Genomic DNA, 25,989 nt, shown 5'->3' with positions numbered 1-25,989 from the left:
ATTTGTTATTTTGAAAAGAAAAAGAACTTGTCTCCAGGCCCTAACAGGGTATAGAGGAAGGGAAGGATCATGTGCATGAAATACAGAAGTAGTGGGTGAGCTACAATGACAAGATGTCCGTCTTGTGCATGATATCCAGTGGAGGCTATATAGTACTATCAAGTAACTACTAATGTAGCAGCTTGCTCGAGAACTGCGAGCATGGTGGTAGGACTTGTGTGAGTGATTGCAGCAGAGTAGCAGTAAGAACATAAAGTTTCTGGGTGCCCCCTTGAAGAAAAGCACACTGTAAGAAATTCTCGGGATTTCACAAAGCCAGGCGCAGTCCAGGACTCGGGAGTATCTCATCATTTGTGGTGACGATATGATTTGAACGTCATCAGCTAAGGCTGCACTGGTGTGGGGGTGACACTGCATCTTAAGCCGAGACGCTAACTGACGGATGGGCGAGAAGTTCCATTAGGTCTTCGAGTTCGTTAGCAGTCAACAAGAGAATGCATGCCTATATGTTTCGTCCTTTGGGGTATTAGAAAGAAAATTACCTATCAAAGAAGTGATGAGATATCAAAATAGTAAACAGAGGCAATGTTGAATAGGCTATCTCGTCTCGCAAACCTCCATTCATTCCGCCCTCTGTTCCATAATTCCCAATGTTTATGCCACTCAACGTCAGCCACAAATGACCGATGTTTCAGGGGTAGACCTGGGGAGACCTGGGTTGCAGGTGGGCTTGGGTGTGCTGTACACCTGCTTGCTTGCTGAAGGAGAAGCATCCAAGGGTGCTCACGGCTCCCAATTAGCACCGACGACAACAGACAGCTCTGCCATACTTCAACACATAACACCATACCTGCGGACCTGTAGTCACTAAAACCACCACAGCGATAGCTCTGATAATCTCGTTGAAACTCGCAAATATTGAATTGAGCCGTCTCTGGCTTACTCAACATCTGCCTACTAATTTATAAAGACCAAGACGGCTGTTTCCTCCAGCATCTTCACCTCGTCACATGCACCTACCTTGCGAACTGACCACAGCTACTAACCTAACCTACCTACCTATCAAGCGCCACCACCTCCACCTCCCGCTTCCAACCACCATCCATTACATACACTACATCACAATACCACGACTCTTCACATCCATCCTGCCTTCTGTCATCGTGCTGGCCTTCTTGTTGTTTCATTGTCTTGCCTGAATACTGCCTTTTCTGGTCGAAAGCCAGTTTTCTACTAATCAAGCTACCCCAGATTCTACCGCGGCAGGAAACCGCGGAGAGGCCGTCCTGGACTCCTCCGGCGAGCCATCGCACCCAAATCTCCACGACACCACTTCCAGTGATCCAGACACGCCACATCTTCTTTCGAACTTTCCTAACACTACTGCTTCTGCCCATTCCTCCGCCGTCTCCCCGGCTAACGTAACCGCACCCCAACCCCATCGACAAAACCGGAATCAGACACAGACTGGCATCGCGAATATAGATTCTTCGGCTGCCAGATTTGAAGGACTTCCGGGTCAAGTACCGGCTCGGATACTCGGACGACGTCAACGCTCCCCAGCTCCTGACCGCCGTTTCGAACCGTCAACCGACCGATCCTACACGCCAGACGGTTATCTTATCGCTGAGCCTAGAGCAAAGCGACGAAGAGGGAACGTCACGATGGGTGGCAGTGACATTCTTGATCCCCATAATGGTGCTCCTTTAGGAATATCTAATGGATCAAGTGAAGTGTTTTCAGGGGTCACAAATGGTAATAAGACTGCCTTGAACGGATCTTCAGCTCGAGATAAGAACACTTCGGTCATCGGACGCAACGAACAATCCTCAAAGTACTTTGGCCATGATCGTGAGGAGGTAACCCGACTATTGATACAAGCGTTATCAGACATGGGGTATCGGACTGCCGCAGATAATGTGAGCCAAGAGAGTGGGTACGAATTGGAAAGCCCAACCGTAGCCGGCTTCAGATCTGCTGTTCTGACCGGGTCATGGCCCGTGGCCGAAGAGTTACTTGCCGGCGCTTCGTTGGAGACTGAAGGCCCAGGTAACGGCCTTGTATTGGCACCTGGCGCGGATCCCAACGCCATGAGGTTTTGGTTACGACAACAGAAGTTTCTGGAGCTTTTGGAGCAGAAAGATACAAGCAAGGCTCTGATAGTACTTCGAAGCGAGTTGACACCGTTATCCCATGACACTGGTAAACTGCATTTCTTATCAGGTCTACTCATGTGTCGTTCGGTCGAGGATCTTATGGCAAAGGCTGAATGGGATGGTGCGAATGGCCAATCTCGAAAGCTGTTGCTCTCGGAGTTATCAAGTACGTATTCTGTCGAATCGTTTGATTCCGTGCTGACATGAGAAGAATGCATATCACCATCGGTCATGCTCCCTGAAAACCGCCTGGCAGTCCTTCTTGAGCAGGTTAAGCAGAGTCAGATCGACACCTGTCTATACCATACTGAAGCGTTATCGCCTTCGCTCTACTCAGACCACTTCTGTGATAGACGCAACTTTCCAACAGAGGTCGCATTGGAGCTTTCGAATATGGCCGATGAGATTTGGCAAGTACAGTTCTCCCATGATGGAACCAAGATGGCGGCGTGCGGTAGTAGTCCAGAAGTTATGATATGGGATACACGCACCTTTAGAGTCTTAGAGTCTCTCGACGGCCATGATGGCGGCGTCGGAAACATTGTTTTTAGCCCTGACGATTCTCTAATTCTCTGCTGCTCGAGAGACGGGCATGCAAGATTGTGGACTACTCATGTGAGTTATTACCAACTCCCAATTTTCATACCCGAATGCAGCACTAACAGCGAGCTTAGGACGGGACTTTGATCAGGAAATTCCCTAAATTCGATGAGCCTGTGAGCGGCTGCGTTTGGGCTCAGGACAGTCGGTCACTGGTCGTTGGAACGCTAGATCCTAATTACAGCCTTCGAACTCTGAACCTGGATACGAGTGAGCAGTACGAGTGGGGGGTAAAGCATAGGGTCCAGGATCTATGTGGATCGCCAGACGGTCGCTGGCTCGTGGCTGTCGACAATCAGCAGACAATCCACGTCTACAACGCTGTTACACGAGAATTGGAGTTTGATATGGAGCTCAAAGCCCGGCCGACATCAGTCAACATCAGCCAAGACTCGCGTCATCTTCTTGTCAATAAGTGCGACGGTGAAGCTCAGCTCATTGACCTCTTGACGCGGAACTCGGTCCAGAAGTTTTTCGGTCACACAGGCGGTGACTATCTAATTCGATGCTCGTTTGGTGGAGCCAACGAGAGTTTTGTTCTAAGTGGCAGTGAAGATGGCAACATCGTTATATGGCATAAAAACACGGGTGCGGCAGTCGAGCGCCTACATGGTCATCATCCCCGCTGCAATGCTGTTGCATGGAATCCTACCGACTCCTATATGCTAGCGTCAGCGGGAGACGATGGCCGAATAAAGATGTGAGTGTTTTTGCGTTGCCACGGGGACCCAATGATTGAGTAAACAGCTAACACGAATCACTCAGCTGGTCCAACAAAACGGTTAGTCTTGAATTAAGGGCTCGTCATAATCAAGCAGGCAACGGCTGGACAGCAGAGGAAAGATGAACGCGGTATCGTCAAAGACTCCTGACGCATTCAAGTGACTTTTATTTTTGGCAGGAAGAACACGGTGGGCGTGCTTTGTGTTCGGCTTATAGAGTAGATGGAAGCGAATGTACGGAAGTATAACACCAAGAGTACTTACGCCGACACAATCATAATTATCATGGGCTGAGAAGAATCGGGGGAACGACCATTGATTGTCTCGGCGTTAGGTTTGGGTGGTGATGTGTAAAACGAGATGTCTGAATATGTTAACTTCCTCACCCTCCTGTATTCAGCTAGACAGAAGCGTGACCGTGAAATCCCATCTTCGCAACCCGTTTCCTGTCCTTTTAGACCTTGGTGGCCCGGAGCGAGTGCCCTTCGTGTGCCGAAGAGTTAACTTGCGCTGGACAAGACAGATTGGGCGTCGACAGCGAAATCGTCCCTCACAACATATCTTCAACCAAACTAGCAGAAGAAAGCTGTGAGCCGCCGATTGAAAAGCGCGTGCCAACTACACACACAGGGCAGGCAATGGTATCAGCACAACTGTTTGGAGTCATTAAGTTTGAAGCATCCTGTAACTTGCGCTCAATCTCGAAGTCGCTTGACCCCCAGCAAACCTGGCGATATGGAACAGCCATGACAGAGAGAATCACAGCGTCAAGAACACGTGTAGCTTAAAGGGTAGCACAGTCTATCTCTTGTGATTTTGAGACCGCGGAAACAGACAATTCTAACAAAATTGGTCACCTAGGTTGGTAGTGAAGGCGCGGTACATTGACTGCTATCAATGTTGTGATTTCCGAACGAATTCTTGCTATCCACAACAACCAGTCAATACCATAGAACAAAGTTATCAGGCAGACTGATTGCCTTCCTTATTTGTTATTTGCAGTTATATAGATTGCCCTTAAAGGCAATCTATAGAACCTTCTAGGATTGTAGCCTGCATATGTAAGGCCTGGCTTCTTCTTTGTATTTAGATGAATTAAGTTGCATCTTATATCTCTTCTGAAGTCAGGATTTGGATTGGCCAGCTAAGCTACGGGAGCACTAGATGTGATCTGATGCCGGCTTAAGGGATATAGCTTGCGATTTCTTTAATGGTTGAGGTTTTTGTGAAGATATTGGACAAGAAACCTATTTCTGTAATGACACAATGAAGGTAGCCGGATTAAATTACGAATTGGCCAAGGTCTGCATGTGGCCGATAACTAATGGGCAACGCCTAAGGGAAGCAAGAAAACCTAGGGCCTTCATCCTTAACGACAAAAATGTTTGGGCATCTTAGTTAAAAGTTGGAGGCTTTCTTGCTCCCTGGGGGACGTCTAGTAAGACACATGCATAGAACAAAGAATCCTCTACTTAATAAAAATATATTTCACCATCAGCAGTGCCTGTATGAACTGACCTTGCAGTACTGGGACCAGGGCAGATGATCGGAATGGTGGCCAGGTCAAGCACGGGACGGCACGCCATTTGTGCATCCGCAAGATCGATCTTGGATGGAAACTAAGAGAATTGCAATCTAATAAATGAAAGATTAGAAATAGCCAGGGAGTTGACACGGTACTGAACCATGCTTGGCACTCAATAGCCTATCGACGCGCAACAGCATCCGAGATATTGGGCTACACGAGCAGAGGTTCATGGACCTATCTGCATGTAGCTCGGGGCACTTAGATCAAAACATGATATCACCCAGGACTTATCCGACTTCGACCAGGTCTCTGCAGCTGTGGATAATACACGACGGCCTCAGCCATAGGCTCGTCAAAGTACTCGGCCAGGCACGATACTATAAGCCTCACTGGTGGGCTTTGAAGGAGGGTATTGGATATATGTACCCCAATCATTTATCCCATCTGCATCAAGATACGGACAAAAGAGGCGGCAGTTAAAATAAATAGCAAATCAAAATCACTTGCATCTCCTATGGAATACATTTCTAGACCTCCAAAGTGACAGATGAAAGAGTTGAGCCTCTTTGCAGATTTGAGAAAGACTAACTTACTTGAACTTCTTCTCGAGAATTCAATTCAGAAGACAAGTTATGCCTTGATTACGAATCCATATGAATCTCGCAAAGCCGCCGCCGCCGCCGATGCATTTCGGACGGTAAAGCGAATCAACAACACTCCGCTTCATTCTGCACAGAATAACATATACAAAGTCATACATTAATCCCGATTTGTGGAGCTGATTATTGATTTATCTACTCCGTGCCATCGAGACTTCTCCTCCTTGGCTTCCTTTGAACCCCTGTCAACACATGGTGAACCGTGCATTATCGAGCCATGTACTCCATAGAGACACCAAGACCCTGACGGCTGTTCCCCCCTGACGTTGGAGCAACCATGGCTCACGGACGACGTGGGCACCAAGACGGATGAAGAGCAAGGCCGAGGTAGAAAGGAAGGGCCGAAGTGGAGGTAGAGTTGGTATTGTTGAGAGGCACCTGTAGCATCTGAACAGATATGGAAGTTGAGCAAGTGTCAATCAAAGATGTTGTTTGAGGCGACAACCTGTCTTTGAACAGTAAAAAAGGGGTCAACAAGCTTGTTCCGAACAGGGTCGTGATAATATTAATAACGCACTCACGCGAGGATAGAAAACTACTGTATTGGTTAACATTCTGAACACTGTCGCTATGCACCGTATTATCTGACGATGATACATGGAGGAAACGTCTCCTTCAGGAAGAGGATGAAGAGCAAGCCCAGAGTGATGTCGATGCCACCTTGAGACCCCTGGAAATATCCCGACGGGTTTTGATGTTTTCATAACCCCTGCTTAGTGGACCAGGAACGGCCGCCGGAAGGCTGGGTATTGGGATTTCACTGTAATTGAGTTCACTACTCCGTACCTGACTGCCTAGTATTGTATGCAACGGCTGACGTTCAGCCCGAAGGAACAGTCAGGACCATCGAAGAGTGGAGGCTATATTTCTATGTTAATGACTTCTCCTACAATGTTGATACTCAAACAATGAGGTTTGAGTGTTGAAGATGAAGACCAGCCGACTATTGGAAGGATTTCGTGCTGAGGATGCTTTGGCCTAACTTACTACATGCTATATATGTGCGAATGCCTTGATCTTACCTTGGTTATAAAAGATTTGGAAATCGTCGCGGGATGGGCCGGCGCCGCGTGTAAAATGGGCGACGGACTCTGCCAGCCTGTCCATCAGATACCATAGCAGACTACAGAGTCCCAGATCAAACAATAGTTATGGTAGTATTTTGAGTATCTTTGATGGAGCCCCTAGAGCCCGTGTTGGTAGCGCGGTGTTAGAGCAACCAGAAGTGCTGACATTGACCACTTGCTGACTCTTTAAGAAACGACAAAGCACTAAGATCGATCGTGATTGAACTTGTGGTATTCCGCAAGATCTTCAATCGTGTGCAAAGCAATTTCGATGAGGCTTGAAGCTCTTGATTCTTTCCTTTTAACTCAAAGACCAGAACACAGCGACTACAACTAAGCACACTGATATAAGGCAGGTCTTTGCTTTTTCGATCTTGGGGCATCCCTGTAGATGACATACCGCACTCCGTGCATTACCGTGCGATGAGAAACACCCAGACGATCCAGGCATGGGTTAATTATTATTAATGGCTCAAGCGTCTTTATGGGCACGGTTACATGGGCACGGAACCCATGAGCGAAGGAGTTGGTCTTCCATTTTCGGTTTACGACCCTCATCATATCGTTTGGTTCTCAAATATAGTGTTCACAGACATGGTTGCCAATTCTCCTGGGATCGATCAATGTCGGGAATATCTGGAAACATGATTAAGCGGCCACGCAGGCCTGGAACTAACACCCGTCTCCCATAGGAGTTTAGAGGGAATAACGGGCAATCAGACGCCGTAAGGACATAATGTAGCTGGGAGAATCAAGGGTGTTGAAGGCGCTGGAACAGAGAGTTCCCAGCGGCGAGATCGGCCCACCAAGTCACTTCGTGGCTTGCAAAGGAGAGCATTCAGAGAATCTAATGTGGCCGCAATCTTGCCAGAAGCGCTAAGGTATCCTGAGTCGTGCTCCCTGCAGCAAACAGGTTGGAACGATATCTTGCCTTACCAAGCTTACATAGTACCTAACTTCAAACGCTCCGGGGACTGAAGATAGGAGGGGTTTCTTACCAATCTACGGGCTGAGTCTGCTCTGCAGCTTCCGGCTCTACCTAGTTATGTACCTGAATTTGCTTGCCGATTTTGACCATCGAGACACTATTTTACTACAGCTTCAAGAACTGAGGGAAAGGAGGATTGAATTGTCCCCACGTCTAAGTGCCCCTCCTCCTACCTGGTAGGTACCTACTAGAGTAAGTAAGCACAGGGGTACATACCTGGTAATCAGTTGTCAAATTCTCCTGGCGTAGAGTAACAAGGTCGATCCACCAGGCTTACCCCGAGTCAGTTTCAACTGGGATGAACTGTTTGTTGACCGACTAACCGCCTAGTTTCTCAAAAGTTATCCATAATCGGGAAATTTCCTGACACAAATGTGTGCAGTTCTTATTTTCTTGCTCCCCGACATTAATTATGCAAGATCTCAGGCAATACGGTCAGACACTAACTTTTCTTCAAACTTTGTGAGATCTCAATATGATATCTGCGCTCAGTCCTCCCACCACAGACGGAAAAGAGCAAAGACCAGCATCGTTCCTTAAAAAGCTTAGGTAGCTACGTACCTTAGGTACCTAAGTAGGTACCATGGTTAGCAGGGACTTACTACTGAGGTATAAGTTGCCTAGGCCTTGAGGTAGGTAGTAGTTACCTAGGTAGGTACCTAGTAGTAATCGAGGTGGTTATAGGTTGTGTCAATTATGCCTTCCTTTCTTCCATCGATGCTGGTGACTTCCAAACAAGGCTGTATGGAGTCGGGCAAGTTGTGTTCGCTGTACTGTAAGGTACATACCTGGAGAAACCACTCAACCGGTGTTGAGGCTGTTCCTTCCATTTCTGTTCGAGACTTTTAGTTCATTTCGCCTGACTCCTGGCTGTAACGCATCTTCCTCGGTACCTGCCTTAGTACCAGACCACCTGCATCGACCCTCGCCCCCCCCGGTCTTCTCAAAGGTGGATCCTGCTTAAAGGTGAACCTCGTGCTAACCATGTCTCATCCAGGATGGATTAGGTCAAGAAGCTGAGGCCATCTCATCATGGCCCCCCTCCTCCCGCATCCATCCCATCTCCAACAGGGGCTGGTGGAGGTCGGTTAAAGAAATCCAATCCGATGGAAGAAAGAGGACCTTATTAGACGGCCAGCCAACGAGCTGAACTAACCAATGTTTGTGTGTCTAGGTAGGTAGGAAAGTAAGCCGCCAACGAAAACCCTTCTTCATCAAACAACCCTATTAGGTTTTCTTTTGTATCCCATTCGACTTTCTGAGCAAGACAAGACGAGACACGGGACGGTTGTTACCTTCCTTTTTACCTACCAACCTACTGTTTGCACCTAAGCCTACGACTAACTTAAGTTTGTCCTGAGTACCTTTTAGTAGGGTGCCTTAATTGGCTACTCCGATCTGCCCGTCCCGTCTCCGAGCAGCTGCCGAACCTTCCATTATCCGGCCGAGTCCCCTTTAGTTTGCTTCTGTCCAGTTGCCACAAACATCATTGGATCTTTCGACTCTTCTAATTTTCTTCTCTGCATTCCACCTCAACGGTTTTTCGGTCTCGTCTTTGTGCGCTCAACTTGTTTTCGATTAGCCATTTTTCGCAGTTCTGTTTCTGGGAGCTTGTTTGTTTTCTGCTACTCTTGGCTTGCCGGGATACTCTATCCCTCTATTGGCTTCCGTTGATGATTCAGTTCTCATGATGCGATTGTGATCCCACTTGCTGGCTTCTTTTGGCATCAATTTGTCCGACTTGACATTGTTCCCATGGTTTGCGTTGCGCATATTCTTATCGTGCTCACTCACCATGGATAACTTGGAAGGGATGCTCCTGGTCCCTCCAGAACGAGGCCAGATACTTGGAAGAGCTGTTTGGAAGGTTAGTCTCCTTTATCGCGCTGCTCTATTTGTCACTCGAACTCACAATCATCCGAAAAAGCTGCGATATGTTGTCGTTGGTAGGCGTAACACCAGAGGTGGCCCTAGTCAGTCACAGTTTATATCCAACGGTCGCAACAACAGTCTTGGGGGCAGTAGATCTTTCCCCAAACTACCCATAGAAGAATCCTGCATACTCATCTACAAACACAAGGTATGAAGCCCCTGAGTATCTAACCCGATGTCTCCCAGCTGACCCCATTGGAATTCCAGGACGACACTGAGCCAATCCAGCAATGGCCAGTGAACTCTATCACCGATTGTCAGGTCCAACAGATCAATCATCGCAAACAGGGTCCCGTTCTCCCTACTCTCGTCATATCCGTTGCCGACAAAGAAAAGAAACGACGTTCGAGCCGGGCTGCCGGTCTCATATCATCGAGCAAAGAAGCTAGCGCGACGACCCTGTGGTTTCGCACGCCTCCAGACGATCATCATGTCAGTTTACATGAGTGGGCACGCAACATTCTTGCTAGAAAATCTCCGATGAGTCCAGAGAGCCCAATGTCACCCCAGTTCTCCAATCCCTTTGCCACGATGTCTCGCGATGCCTCCGATTATTTCTCCCGGCCAACTAGTGGTAACAAATCTGGCCGTTCTGATCCACGGAGTCTTCAACATAAGAGCTCTATCAACACCCAATCAACAACCACAACCACAACCACCACCAGAGAGCGGCCCCTCACATTCAGTTCCGAATCCCTCAGTTTACGATCAAAACGCAGCGATGTCTCCTCTCCTTCGAGCAACAATTATCCAATTCAGCAGATGAATTTCCCGATTCCTGGGCAGCACTACACTACGGTCCTTCCAACTGATTTGCCATCCCCTGTCAACACCACAGGAGATTATCAAGGGGAATTCATTGAGGGGTGGACCTCCGCACAAGGAAGATCATCCACAATGAGCTCGCCAATCCGCGGTCGTAGCAGTATTGGCTCTCAGCCGCCACATCCGTCTATCGCTGCGATAGAGTCTAGCTCTCCGCCTGGGCCACGAGAGACCATCTTGGACAGAGCGTTTCAGATGCGATGCATTCCTGGCTCAGAGCGAGAGGTGCCTGGCGAGGAGAAGTTGAGCTCGTTAGCTCGATTTGATGCATTGATGCGAGAAGCTGACGACAAAATGAAACAGAGGGCAGAAGCCGAACGAGCCCAACAATTGGCAATGCGCAGTGCTTTCGAGGCCTCTGACAGTTCTAGCCAAGATGATGAAAGCGATTCGGACGATTTAGATGAGGATGCGTATGGAGGGGTTCCTGATCGACGAGGTCCCGCCTTGATACCTTCAACAACACAAAGGGCATTGCAGTTTATTGCTGATCGTCGTGACCCAGCACCGTTATCACCATCCAGCCGTTCTTCGGTATCGAGGACTCCGATGATACCCCAGCCACCTCCTATACGACCGCACACTGCACATGCTAAAACGAGGCCGAATCCAACGCAGAGGACCAACAGCACCCCTCAAATGATTGCCAACATGACCAGGCTGGAATTGGCAGCACCCCCAAGCAAGGTGTCTGATGATTCCTCATTAAGGTCGAATGGAGATAAGCGTCTCTCCACTTCAAGCACTGCTACCAAAAGGTTGAGTTTCACCGAATTTACCAAAAGACTATCGAGCACCAGCAGCTTACTGTTCGTCCAGACGAACGCTAGTGGGAGGAGTTCCCGGAGAAGCAGCGAGATCGACCTCCAGCCCTCGCCCCTACCATGTGGGACACTGAATCCACAAAGAATTGCAGTGCCCACCCGAGACCAAGACCGAGACCAAAACTCGGGTGATGTCACCACAAGATGTGGATGGCGCAACAGTGTTGGCGTTGTCAGTAGAGATGGCACCTTCTTCTGAGTTCGCCATGTCAAGAAACAACGAGACCATATACTGAGACGATCCCACAATACTCAATCCCATGGCTGAAGTTTTGACGAATCTGAAGCGATATCTAGTTCTGAATTTTGCTGCTATGCAATTGCATACGATAAGGATATGGGCAGTTTTTGGTGCAGCCTAGCTGCTTGTACGATTTTGATACCAAACGATGGCATCGTCACGACTCTTATGACGGAGATAAGGGGCCATTGGGTACGTGGCCCCAGGCGTTTACTGTTCATGGATGACTTTCTGTCTCCACAAGCATTGCTCGGTGTCGTTGGATTCTGATGGGCATTGGCATACATTCAACCCCATAGACATCATACAAGGGTCATTCCACGACCAAAGCATCATCTAATACATCTTGAAACTTCTTTTGACGTGATAGCATTGTCATATACATAAAATCACCGGCGAATGGTTCTCGGGGCTGGAGCTCAGGGTTCGTCCTCACTTGATGTGGGTTCTTCCCAGTCCTCTATTCCCATTGCTGGCTTGGGTGCTCAACTGTCATGCTTTTGTCTTGCGTGTCATCCATCAACTGTATTTGCGAACCCCCTTCCGGTCCTGGTATTCTTCGTAAAGCCCATTCAATATCATCCAACATCAATGAAGGGATGTCCCTGGCCCCTTTTTCATCGTCCACATACATCGTACCACACCCCTCTAGTCTATCGGATATACTTGGCGATGGCTTCTTGCTCCTCAGGGCTTAATCGCTCACTGACGAAGCGCTCAATTGCGCCGCCATGTCGCTGATTGGCGCTGACCATGTACTCCTTTACCCACTTGGTGACGTCGAGAACCTCAGGGAAATCATCCTTAGCCAATGCTCTGCAGGTGTTGAGGGCAGTAAAGGACATGCCGAAGCCAATGTCATCAACATCTGCCTCGGCAACGACCTCATCGCCAGCGCCAGCAGCCACAGTAGGAGGGTTGACAAGTAGTGAAAGAAGCTTGCGACAGCTGTTGGCCCAGCCCTTCGCGAACTGTTGAGCAAACGCTGACGAGTCACACAGAGTCTTGGTAAGAGAGACAACTGCAACCTTTCGATCAACTGGGCGTGCAAGTTTCTCTGTTTCACCAAGGACAAAAGCAGGGTAGACCTTGGTGAAAACGCCGTCTTCCACTGAGTTTGACTGCTGGATGAAGTAGTCGGCTCCATAGCCAGCCTCAAGACGAGCAGATACAAGATGGTAGAAGCGGACAAAGCGGAGTTTTAGAGACTCGGCAGGGGTTCCTTGAAGCTTCGTGTAGACTAGCCTGAGAATTGTACCGAAGTAATCGTTAAGGACAGCTCTGTGGCCAAAGATTAGATATCAATACAAACATGTGAAAATGGAAGACTTACGGTTCAAAGCTCTTCACAATGGAATCCAAGATGTCAAAGGCGAGTACCTCCGACTTTTTGCCACTGAGCAGCTTCTGGAAGATTCCAAGCACGGGCGCAATTTGTCCCTCGGCCTGAATAGCCTGGGATGCCCGAGGAATAACAGCCGACAAGAGACGTGTGCATGCAGGGACGTTTCCTCGAGTCTCCCAAAGTGTGGGGTTTAGGAGAGGACCTAACAGGGCCTTGTAATTCTCCGAGATGGTCTCAGAGGGGCTAGATTCGAGAAGCTGCGCAAGAATCTGGAAGACATATTGCATGAATTCTGAGGACATGTTAGCAAGGTTCACAAACATGGAACTGCGCGACCTACCCGTGACATCCTCGACCAAGATTTGATGGAAGGGCCCCCACAGCTTCTCGTTGAAAAGAGCAGCATTGCTAGGGGCACAGTATCGGACAAGAGCACCAATAGCCTCGAAATGGTAATAATAGAAGCGGGGGTTGCTGGGGTTTTGCTTCATAACATTGGTGATGAGGATGAGATGAGTCAACACATTGTCCAGCAGAGGAATAGCTCCGTCTTTGATAACGATCAAAATTCTCATAACGCAACGCATTAAAAACTCGTTCTCCTGTAGCTTGGCAGGGCTTGATTCCTTTTCAATGAGCTTGAAGAGATGGCCGAGAAGATCCTTGGCGAAGGGCTCAATGTCTGCACGGGGAAACATGGCATTGCCCACATCATCTGTGAGAAACAACACCCTCTCCACTGCGATAGCAGCATAAGAGTAAACGACGTAGTTGTCTGAGTTCAGATTCTGGATCAGAGGGCCCAGAGCCACTTTCCACTGCTCCTTGGACAGCTGACTTCGGAAAGTGTAGAGGTACTTGATGGCGTCGACCTTCGAGATTGGTTCAATACCTTGCGTGTTAATAAGATCTTGGGCAATGTGCTGCTCAAAAAATTCAACGACATTGACAAGGGGGTTAACAGTCTTTACACCTTGAGCAGCAGTTACCGCACCCTTGGCAGCAATAGACAGGAAGAGATAGATGGCAGTATCCTTGGCCTTCCAATCACTGCTTCCTTGAGACAAGTAGTGACTGATATATTTAGACACCACCGTTGTCACAGGTGCTTCAAATCGTTCCTGAAGCTTTCGAAGAAAATCGGTAGCAGATCGACGACGTGAGTCTGTATCAGACCCCTCCAGATCCCTGCGAATGAATTCAATAGGCTCGTCCTCAAAGAGTTCGATATCCGATTCGCGGAGCGCCACATTTGGTAGAATAACCTTCTCGACAATCTGTGTCAAAACATCCTCGCTATTGAAGATTCCTGAATGTTGTGCAGACGACGCAATAGCGGTAAGGAAATGCAGAGCTTTGCTGACAATAATGTCGTATTTGGTCTCGGGGCCTGTTGAAGATAAAAGGTTCCACGCTTTCTCGATGAAGGGCTGACAGTACTTGGAGAAATCCTCATCGTATTTGACGGTGAAGAGTTCGAGAATCTCGCAAATATCAGCCTTGACCGTATCAACTATGCTCGTCTCGGTGTCGTCATCAGTCTCCAACAGGGGGTTGGAGTACGTAAGGTACTTGTGAAGGAGTTCAGAGATGCTGCCGAGATTCTCCTCGAAGATAGGAGGTAGATCGTGACAAGACATGTCGTGTAGAATTTTGATTTGAAGGTCCAAGGCCTCGAACCAGCCATGCAGCACTTCCTTCTTGTCGTTGTTCTCGGCAATCTTCTTATCGGTCGTCTAATGCGCCAGAAACTATGAGCACGAAGCAGACAAGAGTATTCACTCGCTATGACTTACCACGAGAAGCTGAACGAAAGCTTGTCCAAAGGTCTCAATCACATGATTGATCTCCATGTAAAGTTCGTCTGTTCGAAAGAGAGGTCGCCATCTGGCAAAGATAGAGTGTGCAACCTCGAGAACACCAACGTTGACCTTGGGGTCAGTAGCGGAAAACCGACTGACGAGTTCCTACACCAAGAATGTCAGTACATTATATAGTAACTACCCATCAATCTTGCGAGCTCACCTGTGTAAGGGTATCCCATCGTCGCCAGAAATCAGAGTCTGCAATAACGCTGATAGCGTCACCAAGCTGGGCCTGAATATTGGGGGGAGATGAGATCATGAGGCCGATGAGGCGCTCCTTGATGACTTGAACTTCATCTTGAGGTAGCTTATAGTTGCCTTCCTCGTCCTACACGGAGTTCGCGATTTAGTATTCTGAGCAGGGTCGACCGAGAAAAAGGTAAGACGGACCACGTAGTTTGTTCGAATGAAATTCTTGAAGGCCAATGCAGCAGCGAGTCGAGTCTTTGGCGGTAGGGTGTCGGAGTTGACAATGTTGAGAAGGCTGAGAGAGTACTGAGGCTTGGTAGCCTCTTGCTTGAGGGCAGTCTCGGCTGTTGGTGATGGTTGTTTATTAGTTTCCAATCAAAACCGCGGGGCAACGAAGTAGTGGGACAGGGCAACGGATCAAGTACCTTTACGATGCTCTGTAGGATCGAGAGTTGCGTCAAGGAGTTGAGCGATCTGACCAATATCGGCCGCCATGGTGAGGATGTATTAATAGGGGCACTCCTAAGAGGAAAGGGTAAAGGACGAAGAGAAGAAAGAAATGAGCGGTGGTGATGGGGAAGGACAAGTTTGGAGGTAGGTAGTAACAAGAGCTGAGAGGTTGCAGGTTCAGGTTGACAAGCAAATCAAAGCTCGGGCGGCTCTAATTTTTTCTGGGTCTCCATTGGCGAGATGCTATTGGCAGTAAATGGCTTCGAAGCCTTCAGCAGCGAGCTAGCCCAGGCAGTCGAGCTGCAGTTGATGGGCTTTAGAGCTAGTCTCACTAAGAAGAGCTCTAGGTTAACACTCAAGGTACGAGGCTTCTGTTTTTGTCTTAGGTGATAAAAATACTAACGTAAGCTTAGTATAGACCTGGGAGATTTTAGTCTCATTATTTTTGACACCTTAATTTCCAGTCAAAGGTTTTCTCTCTCCCTGAGGACTGCCTCGTAGCTAGGTATAATAGCACCCTAATTGACCGTACTGTTACCCAATGGTGGCCTAGTAGTACAGCTCATCATCGATGCAGAGAGTATGTAAAAAAATTATTATTAAAGAATCTAAGCAACAGGACCAAGAATATAGGCTACCATTCGCATTACTCTACACCGATGTGGCCTGATACTAGATCTGGAAGTTAGGTATGTACTAACCCTTCATTGCATGGATAACAACTCTCTGATACTGTCCCAAAACGATAGGTAAATAAATGAATAACCGTTATACTACCTACTTTAGTACTTCGTATGCATTGATCGGAGCCTGTGAAGCTAGGTACATCCATCTACCTGGGCAACTTCTTTGTGGCGGATGGAAGCGATACCCCAATTGATATGCATAAATACACACACACACACACATACAAATATATATTGAATGCAAAAGACAGTATTTGTCATTGACTATTTGCTCGTCTCAATGATGAAATCCAGCCACAAGATCAGCGCCATGGCCTGTCACCCAACTCGGCGATGGAACCTACACCAATACAACCGTGGCCAAAGAATACTGCAGGTACGCTGTAGCTAAGGAACAAAATATTATTCTCTACAGACTCGGGGTCCCTTCATAGTCCCAGATTGGCGCGATTGGCATGCGGTACCTTACCACCTACAGCTTGGTGGCATAGTAAACCCTTGGCTGTTCGTATGCTTCAGGAAACAGCCATTCAAATGCCACCAAGGGGTCATCTGCTATGGCTTAGTAAGGACAAATTGCGTTTCCATTAGGTACTTGTGAAAGATCAGTATTATACGTTACAGGAAGTACCCTGCTGCATTGATCTGCCTTGTCATTGTCTTCCCAAAGTTAGTGGGTGGTATTCCCCAAGCGCAAACTTTACCAACTTAACCACCATCTGCCAACATCGTCTCCCATTCTTCAATATTCTCTCATCCCTCCAGCCTCATAAAATCAAATCGCTTCATACATCCGTCATAGCAACCCAGTCAGTGATCGAGCACCTCGCGCGCTAGCCAGTGTGTCTTTCTGCGAGTCCTGGCCTCTTTTTCTCGCTTTTGCATCCCGCCGATCTACCCACCGTGTGGTGCCATCCCGGATCTTCGTCCACCTCCGCGCTATTGGATCACTCCTTCTGGTCCCTGACTGAATCTGCACGATACACATTCTCGCACTCGAAGCCCGACGTCATCTACGACCTTCCTTGATCATTTAATGAACACGCCTTATCCCGTGTATACACGCAACTTCTTACAGGCCCATATCAGGCCTAGGTAGCACATGTTTGGCCGGTGAGACTCGCTTGCACCGTCTGTCCATCTTGTATTTGCTCTGCACACTGCATCCGAGACGCCGTTCCGTTTGTCGTACTTGCGACACAAGACAATTCAGTTCCGTTGTCTTGTCTAAACGCCTCGTCGAGCTCTTGAACTTGCCCGATATCCTGTGTGCCCATCACCTCATCGTTGCGACTCTTTTGACGCCCCATGTTGTCTGTTTTATGTCGATTGATCCGTTCTGCCTTGCCGATGACAAAGCCTCCAATGCACAGGTTTCTGTACCTTTGCTAACATGTTGCGCCGTTTAGCCTCACTTAGTCACCAAGACTCCAACGAGACTTCACACGAGCACATGTCACCGCAGCCAGGAGATGGTCCATCATCCCCAGATACGTCCCGTCAGGGTGGCCTTGCCCATGTCCTCCGGGGTCTGACAAGTTCTAAGCTCTCCAAATCCTCACCGTCTATAGCATCACCCTCTTCAGCGAACGCCCAACCGACCGCCGAGTTCGTCCATGCTCCAGCCCCAGCCGTCTCCCCAAACCCACCTCATGGGCTGTCTTCTAGTCACATGGAGTCCTTTGAGCTTCTCAAGAATGGCTCACCCAACGAGCGCATTGCTGCCGCCAACTCGTTGAAATACGCAATTGCCGAGTACCCTCTCAATCCTGTCCTGGATATTTGGTATGCTGCAAAAGACCTTATCGATCCCGCAAAACCTGCAGCAGCACGAGCAGCTGGTTGGGAGCTTCTCACGGAGTGTGTGAAGCACGAGGCCTCTTCTGATCTCGAACGGCAAGAATATTTCACGACTCTATCAGCTCCTGCAAACTCGGAAGATTTTCACCTGCAGTTGGCTGCTCTTGTTGACCTGACCCGGCGAGGCCGAATTTTGACAGGCTTCGATTATGAGCTTCTTCCCCTTTTGACTAATTGGTTATGGGAATCTTACAACGTGGTGCGTGCAGCTAGAAGGAAAGCGTCCCGGAGTTCAAAGGGCGCTTCTCGAAATCGTGCTGTCGCTTCTGGTGAAGAAAAAAACCTCGCTCAGTTATTCAATTTTCTCATCGACGTCATCAAGTTCAGCTTCAACAATGCAGATGAATCTGCTGTGACAGGATTGATCGATCGATTACTGGCAATTTGCATGAGCACGAGCGTGGAAGAGGATCTCAGATCGAGCATAGCGGTCATTGATGCAATTGTGACATTTGGGTCTATACCAGAAGATAAGCTCAAAGGCTGTGTTCAAGTGCTCAGCTCTATCTATTGTATGGTGGGAAGCCTTCAGAAGGACTCCTGGAACACGCTCTCAAATCTGTTCAAAAGCCATAATGGACAGGCGACCATCCGCATTTTATTGGATATTCTACGAAATAATCCTACGGATGGGGCCAAGGAGAAGGATGTCAACCGAGAGATACGCGGCGCCCTTGCCGTACTGCAAAAGGTTCTGTCCAAAAGCCCGGAGAACGGCTATCCGGGGATACCTTTCGCATTACTGGCGGATGGTCTTGCCATAGTTGCGAAAACTGGCACTTCCATTAAAACTTTGACGGCTATTCTTCAGTTGCTTAATGCTCTATTTGACGGTGGCGATGGCCATATCCATCGTTTGATCATCGACGAGGACTGGTCCGTAATACTTGAGGCTGCCGCGACATGCTCCAAACGAGCAATACCTGGGCCGCGCGACTCTGATGGATACCGCAGTCCTATCAGGGACGAGAAGCCTGAGGAAGCTCTGATCCGAGAACTTATAATCCTCATCAAGCAGCTTGATGTGCTCATTAACCAAAAGTCGGATGTGTTTGTTCCTCGGGCAACCATTATTTCGTTTCTAACCGAAGTCCATCAGTTCCTCCCTGACGAAACTGCATCGTCTGTCTTGAATTACTTTCAGCAGTTCAGATGTTGTTCACCTTCAGATCTCCAATGGGAGGAAAATCTAACCTTGGTTTTAAAAGGATTCTTTGGCAACAGAGATCGGTCCTCACAGATTAGGCTTCGAGCCTTGGAAACCATCATGGACGCTTACGAAGTCGTGGATCTAGTGGGCGATGACCCCGAAGAGAGCTTCATCCCGCAACTGGCCAAGAGCATCCTTCAAGATGTTTCTGAAGAGACGGACGTGTTGGTCCTTGAAGGAATCATGTCGCTCATGGTCTCAGTTGTAGTATCTTGTGACATGGAATTATTCGATTATATCGTCGATGCCCTCCGAGGCATCGTCATTGGCGACAGGCTCAAATCACCGATTCCATCGTCAGCATCTCATAGCCCATTCGCTCAAGGATCTTCCCAAGAACACCTGCCACAAGGACAGTCGCCCTCAAACGTGGTTGCCAAGGGATACGTGAAGATATTTGTGCAGACTATGGATTATGACAGTGGGAAATCCTTGAGGCTATACCATGCGCTGATAAACATTGTGAAGTCGAGTCACTGCGAGGTCGATGCTCGGTTGACCGCTATGAAGCTCTTATTTAGGCTGCGTGCCGATTGGGCCAACCGAATTTTCATCACAAAGACACTTGAGACTAATTTTGTTGCCGCCTCCTTGTGTCGAACCCCGGAAACATACGCCAAGAAGCAGGCTGAGGAGGCTGCACAGTCTATACGCTTGTTAAGAAATGAACATGGTGGGTCGTCCAGGTCTGCTCGCGGTATTTCGTTCAGCCAAGGGCAAGGCCATGAAAGAGGCATGCCCGTTCGGTCTGCAAGCGTCGCTGCTGGAAGTGGCCTGCTCGGCAGTAGTGGTAGTGCAGCTCGCTATCATCAGCTTTGGAGCCTTCCGGACCCAGAGGCTTTGCCTGAATCCGTGACCGGCGTGTTTAGTCCAGTTCTGGTTTCTCACAGCCCTGGCTCCGCTGAACTCGTGATGGGGGAAGAAGTACAAAAGGCCAAAACGAATATTGAGGCTACTGCCCTCGATATTGCCGCTTGGCTCGAGGCTGTCCTCGGCTTGTTGCACGGTTGCGACTGGGAGGTGTACAGTTTTGCACTGGTTCACCTTCCATCACAACTCAGCAACCATGCCATTTTCAGAGACGCCATTCCCCAGATCCAGGAGCTGCGAAGACTCATTTGCGAGCAAATCCGAACCAACTCCTTTCAAGAGCCTCCAAATGCATCAGGCTTGAGGCGAGCTGACGTGGCGATTTGTCTCTTCCACAGTTTAACGATGATTCTCAGTTACCATGACCACTTTCAAAAGGGCGATGAGGATGAAATAGTCAAAACATTTGTTCATGGCATCGCAACTTGGGAGCGGAGTGCAAAATGCTGCATCCATGCCTTGTCCATATGCTGTCATGAATTGCCACTCTCAACAAGCAAATCACTGGTTCAGCTATTGACCAAAATGTCTACTATCATCACCCAGCCGCATGTCTCTATCCATATCCTCGAATTCCTGGCTTGTCTGAGCCGTTTACACAACGTGTATGTCAACTTCAGAGAAGAGGAATACAAGATTGTGTTTGGAATTTGCATTCGCTATCTGCAATCTGTGAGGGACAAAAAGACTTCCAACAGGAACAGTCATGCCAGCGAGCCGTCTACCCCAGCAACCTCAACGGGCAACCTTTCGGATGCCATACACCCAAGCGCAACAGACGATTTACCACAGTATGTGTATGCATTAGCATACCATGTGATACTCTTCTGGTTCCTTGCGTTAAAACTGCCCGACCGGGCCACCTTGGTTGGGTGGCTTGTCAGGAACATATACAACGAGATTGAAGATGCGCACACAGATAACGAACAAGCACTCACTTCGATCGACTTCATGCAAAGGTATACATACGCTGACGTGGAGGAATCATCCCAAGACCCTCTCTTTACATCGGATCGATTCGGAGAGATCATAAAGAAGAGATGGTTGGTTGGTTATAGCATCGTCACCGTAAATCAGGCCACGACCACTGGCTGGGCTCAAATTGTCAAGAGACAGCCTTCAGGCACCTCGGCCTTCACGATTCGAGAAACGTTTGATCCACCGCCTCCGCATCAAACACCCAATTACGTGGATATTAGCAGGGAGGGACAAGTCTCGACGAATACTATCTTGCCCAGTCACATCATGGTACAACTGATGTCGTCCATCCCTCAAGGTCATGATCTAGCGCGACCTATTCCGCTCCCTGAGGATGATGCCGTTGAAAGAGCCATTCGAGTCTTTGATCGAAGCTCTACTGTTGATGGGCACAAAGTCGGCGTCATATACATTGGAGAGGGACAGACTGATGAAGTCGAGATTCTTGGGAATGTGTCTGGTAGCAGCGACTACATGGAGTTCCTCAACAATCTTGGCACATTGACCAAGCTCAAGGGAGCGACGTTCAACACTCATGGACTCGATCGCGAATTTGACTCTGATGGCCAGTATACTTTTTGCTGGCGAGATCGTGTCACAGAAATCGTGTTTCACGTCACCACACAGATGCCTACGAACCTGGAACATGACCCACGTTGCACAATGAAGAAGCGCCATATTGGCAATGATTTTGTTAACATTGTGTTCAACGATTCAGGTCTGCCTTTCAGATTTGATACTTTCCCGGGCGACTTCAATTTTGTCCATATTGTCATTACACCAGCGTCAAGGGCTTCGTTTATTGCTGCTAGAGACGCGTCCAAACACAGTCAGCCCTTTTATCGCGTTCAGGTCTTGAGCAAGCCAGGTTTCCCTGAGATCTCGCCCGCTTCAGAGATGAAGATTGTATCACTTAAAGCTCTCCCAGGTCTGATCCGTTTGTTGGCTCTTAATGCTTCGGTGTTCTCTCACGTCTGGGCTAATCGTGAGGGTGGTGAGCATGTCAGCTCGTGGAGAAGTCGCCTCCGTGCTATCAAAAGGCTTCGGGAGAAGTACACACCTTCAAAATCTGGGCAAATAACACCCTCGGCCTCACAGAACTCATCTCTCGGGGGCGCACCTCCGTTACACCAACAACAGCCTCTCCTGCCACAGGGAGATATATCGTCGTCGCGACCAGCCAGCACCGTCCGCGATAGCTTTACGAGTCTACGTCGCACAAGTGTAGCCACCTTTTTCACAAGCACAAGTGAGCAGACCTCACATCGATCCTCAATGTTGTCATCATCTACAACAACAAATGACACTGAGATTGGTCCATTTCACGCGCAAGATTCACACGCTGACACTGTCGACTTTTCCAAATGGGCCTAAAAAACAAGTGCTATGAAATGGGGCGCGGGAAACGTGAAGGAAGGAGTTACATTAGCAAAATCATTATGTTTTTCAAAAAAGGGCGGAGGCGTCTGTCTATATATTAGGTGTCATGGAGGGGGGGTTCAAAAGTTTTTGCTCTAGGTCACACTTGATGTTTGCCTGTTCTATTCCTATTTCAAGTCTGTTTTCCTGTCTATTTCTGCTTACAGCCCACTTCGATATACCCTGGAGCTGTGTCTCGCTCGAAGTAGAACATTATTAGACTGCTAGAAGACATTTAATGGTCTTGCCAGTATTACTTGATAGTACTCACCTTAAGAAGGTGGTTGTTGGAGCAAATCACTTTTCTGAAAGCCTGCAGGCTTACGCATCCACGTACAGAGCTCATCCGACCTGATCAGCCGATGCAAAATATTTCGTCGTACAACGCTGCTGCGTAGTTGAGAGGCTGTTGTGTAACCAACGCCCAGTCTGCTTAAACCCGCCTATCAAAACCCCATACCGTTTGGTAGACTGCAGTGTCTCGTTGTCGCAACCCGCCTGGTTGCATGACTACCTGGGATGTTTGTCAGCCCAAACGGGCTGGCTCATGTTGATCCACTAGCAGCAAGTAAGGTCACCGTTACACAAGTGCGGCGCGTGTAGTATTTTGCGGTCAAAACCTCATCCAAAAGCAGTAGGCACTTCACAAGCTTTAGCTGTTGCTTGACATAAGAACCTCGGCGGTTGGGTGGTATACGAAGACGGTAGCACAGGATCAGAGGCTGGGCTCATTTGTAAGCAAATGAGGGTTTAAGGATAGTGACATGAGTGAAAGAGCCAATAGGGATTATAAGATGCATGCATTAAGGGGTTATTCTGCGTTGGCAACGTAGGGATAGCAGGAGCACTGCAGGCAGATCACACCTGGTGATTTGCGATCGCAGGGTTCCGAAGTTGGATGGCAAAATCCAACATAGTCTTTTGTCGCACGTCAGCAGCTGATAGAAGCGCACAATCCAGAATCGGTTCATTCTGCTAGATTCCCGGTAATATCCTAGTCGTAAAATCAGGTTGTGGATTAAAACGAGACTTGTTGGCTAATACCAATGTTTGACGAGGGCAAATAGTTGCTCCTGCGTAAGGTAGCTTTTTGCAGTTGCCTAGATAGTGGTTGCGCCATGATATAGTCAAACACGTCGGCCGACGCAGTATGCTGCTGTTCGTGGGATTTTGCTTGTCAAATCGTATCATGATGTCTTTGGATGATGTAGAAAAGGAGGATATAAGTTGTAACTCTGCGCCAAGTGTCGTAAAAGCCAGATAAGAAAAACGGTACCTAAGATAAAGCTGCAAGAGGCGTGGTCCTCGGGAGCTGTATTTGAGTTTTCAGCTCGGAATAAATTCGTTGAATCACACCTCTTTCTTCTGCCGGCTGTTTTTGGCAGGATAGTTGATCATGTTCATATTGTGTGGCCCCTGGTGTGATGGAGATTCATTCCTAGGCTTTGCGCCAAAGCTCTTTGTATTCTGCCCATTTGCAGAAACCTGCCAAGTTTCAATGTCAGCATGTGGTAGCTGCGAAAGTCCTGAGAATCTTACTAACCTAAAGACTGCAGCACGTTTTCGTCCGATCTGCTGCCATCAACAAACATTCCAACCATTCCTCTCTCACTCAGGGTCTGCCGACAAGCCAGGAGCAATCTAGTAGCCACCGAGTCACGGCGATTGACCATATCCGGGTCTTCATCTAATTTAACAGTTAGTCAATATCAGATAACATGGTTTGGATTGTGGCCGACCTTTGATGCAGATGCACGAAACTCCTCCAATGCTCTGTCCGATTGAGGCTGGCCATGGAATATCTGCGCCGCAAGGGCTCCCATTATCTGGAAAATATGTTATTGCCGCAGCAACCAGATTTTCCCCTTCAAGCCCGACTACAATGTCATTCATGTAGCAACTGTCCATAGTTTTGGCGTATTGGTCGTACCACCCAAACCCGTATCTCTTCTGTGACTCCTTATTTGCCATCTCGACAACCTTCTGGTAATCTGTTAGCTGGCATGGCCTGAACGTTAAGCCAGCAGAAGCTAGATCAGGAACTGGATAGTCGGCAAATCTCAAGAGCCAATCGAGCACTCGCCGCCCGTTTCCAGGTGTGGATTCCTTCATGTTCCAACCTCGTTTTTCGAACCACTCCGTATCGGTTTCGGGAACGGGCAGACCGTAAAGTAATCTTGGAAATGTGCTTCCAAGCTGAATGATGCCGACACCTCGAATCTTGTTGAGTTTGCTCACGACTTCGTCGTGGAGGAAGCGCCCAACACCTTGACCCCGAAAGTCTTTGTGAACGATGATGGCGGCTACTGATCCAATCAGTCGGTCGCCACTACTATCCGTAAACGTTGTGAATGTTGCGCAAAATCCAATGGCCTGCCCTTTATGGGGCTCTCTAACCATGTAATGCATGGCATATCCATCGCGTTTCAAGAGAGAACCAAGAGTCGAGCGATTTAGATGGAACTTGGAAGGCAAACATGCTTCCCATAAAGCGTGGGTTTCTGGGAGATCTCTGTCGTAGTCCCATTTCAGGAGCGACCAAGTTGGCGGGGGAGGAGAGTTACTGGTCGTTGGCGTGATCTCTGTTGTCCGTCGTTCACTTGTCAAAAGAACAGCGACGGCTTGTAAGTCTGTCGCAAAGTACCCAGGACACTGAATGATAGTTGGGAAACCATACTCGCGGGCCCCCTTTTCCGAAACTTCACAGCAGGCTACAAGCACTAAAGGGCGTTCTTCACACACCTCACGAGCAACCTCGGCGAGTTCAAGCTGAAATAAACCTTCCTCTGTCGAGAAGCCAGTCAGCACAAAGATAACGACTCGTGCTCTCTTGATGAATGCCACATGAATGCCGGTAATGCCACGCTCCTTAGTATAAGGAACATGCCGGATCCACGGATGTGTGCGCGCAAGTGCTTTACCGAGAGGCTCGAAAGGGTCACTTGCATTGGCAAGACTCTGGTCTAAAGGGACAGCAGCAGGTGTTAATAACAAGACTAAATCCTCATCACCTAGGTTCTTTTGAAGGGGAATCAACTCTTGGTGATCCCATAGTAAAGTAGCCGGTGAGCTCTGGCTTTGTATAGTTGACATGGTTTGCAACTGTGTGTAGTATCGAAACTGACGATACAGTTACATGGCTGATTTGGAACCGTCGATGAAGCTACTCGTCTCGGTTAAGTGCGTAGTCTCCACAAGAACCCAACCCCCTTGGGCATAAATCAGCTTCCAAAGAGTCAAAGGGTATGAAACAGTGATGACAAGCGTGGAGAAGAAAGAGGCGACTAATTGTTGAACTTATGAGCGGCTCCGCAGATAGGGATGCCGACGAAGTTGGACGAGCCGAATAGCTCAATGATGAAGGGACTCAGGAGACAAGATGCAAACTCATAATCGAGGCCATCTGGCTGGATAAGAAACTCAAGACAGAGGAGAAGAGGATATGCTTGATAATTTGAATCTGGACGGGTAGGAAAATAAGCAATCCAGCGATCTATAAATGCGGGTTTTGTGACGGCGCCTGGTTTGCTGGGGTCCCGCTACAGTCCACCATCCAGACTGCTGGGACTGGGAGG

At 48.4% G+C, this 25,989-nt stretch overlaps 5 protein-coding genes across 5 annotated transcripts; 3 read left to right on the top strand and 2 right to left on the bottom strand.

Moving 5' to 3' along the window:
- Positions 1–679: 679 nt before the first annotated feature.
- Positions 680–3,460, top strand: FOBCDRAFT_198913 (WD40-repeat-containing domain protein; the record flags this gene model as incomplete). The annotated part of the gene is made up of 4 exons (XM_059608932.1): positions 680–724; positions 1,227–2,322; positions 2,470–2,771; positions 2,831–3,460. The coding sequence occupies 4 exons, from the start codon at positions 680–682 to the stop codon at positions 3,458–3,460; spliced, it is 2,073 nt and encodes a 690-aa protein (XP_059464481.1).
- A 6,055-nt stretch (positions 3,461–9,515) lies between these two features.
- Positions 9,516–11,500, top strand: FOBCDRAFT_271310 (uncharacterized protein; the record flags this gene model as incomplete). Its single annotated transcript, XM_031176996.2, has 2 exons — positions 9,516–9,800; positions 9,860–11,500. The coding sequence occupies 2 exons, from the start codon at positions 9,516–9,518 to the stop codon at positions 11,498–11,500; spliced, it is 1,926 nt and encodes a 641-aa protein (XP_031048129.2).
- A 385-nt stretch (positions 11,501–11,885) lies between these two features.
- Positions 11,886–15,697, bottom strand: FOBCDRAFT_248947 (importin-alpha export receptor). The gene is made up of 7 exons (XM_031176992.3): positions 15,367–15,697; positions 15,143–15,285; positions 14,913–15,080; positions 14,684–14,854; positions 13,228–14,623; positions 12,876–13,179; positions 11,886–12,823 (listed from the first exon to the last, which is right to left on the bottom strand). The coding sequence occupies exons 1-7, from the start codon at positions 15,434–15,436 to the stop codon at positions 12,196–12,198; spliced, it is 2,880 nt and encodes a 959-aa protein (XP_031048125.1). The 5' UTR covers positions 15,437–15,697; the 3' UTR covers positions 11,886–12,195.
- A 1,766-nt stretch (positions 15,698–17,463) lies between these two features.
- Positions 17,464–22,695, top strand: FOBCDRAFT_290464 (uncharacterized protein). Its single transcript, XM_054703869.2, has one exon. It carries the CDS (start codon positions 17,471–17,473, stop codon positions 22,367–22,369), a length of 4,899 nt encoding a protein of 1,632 aa, XP_054559844.1. The 5' UTR covers positions 17,464–17,470; the 3' UTR covers positions 22,370–22,695.
- A 1,115-nt stretch (positions 22,696–23,810) lies between these two features.
- FOBCDRAFT_290460 (uncharacterized protein) lies at positions 23,811–25,507 on the bottom strand (the record flags this gene model as incomplete). The annotated part of the gene is made up of 3 exons (XM_031176988.3): positions 23,811–23,899; positions 23,958–24,101; positions 24,154–25,507. The coding sequence occupies 3 exons, from the start codon at positions 25,505–25,507 to the stop codon at positions 23,853–23,855; spliced, it is 1,545 nt and encodes a 514-aa protein (XP_031048121.2). The 3' UTR covers positions 23,811–23,852.
- Between the last annotated feature and the right edge of the window lie 482 nt (positions 25,508–25,989).

The sequence above is a fragment of the Fusarium oxysporum genome, chromosome III (genome assembly GCF_013085055.1).
Source record: "Fusarium oxysporum Fo47 chromosome III, complete sequence".
NCBI classification, from domain to species: Eukaryota; Fungi; Ascomycota; class Sordariomycetes; order Hypocreales; family Nectriaceae; genus Fusarium; species Fusarium oxysporum.
This window is presented reverse-complemented; position numbering and strand designations above follow the sequence as displayed.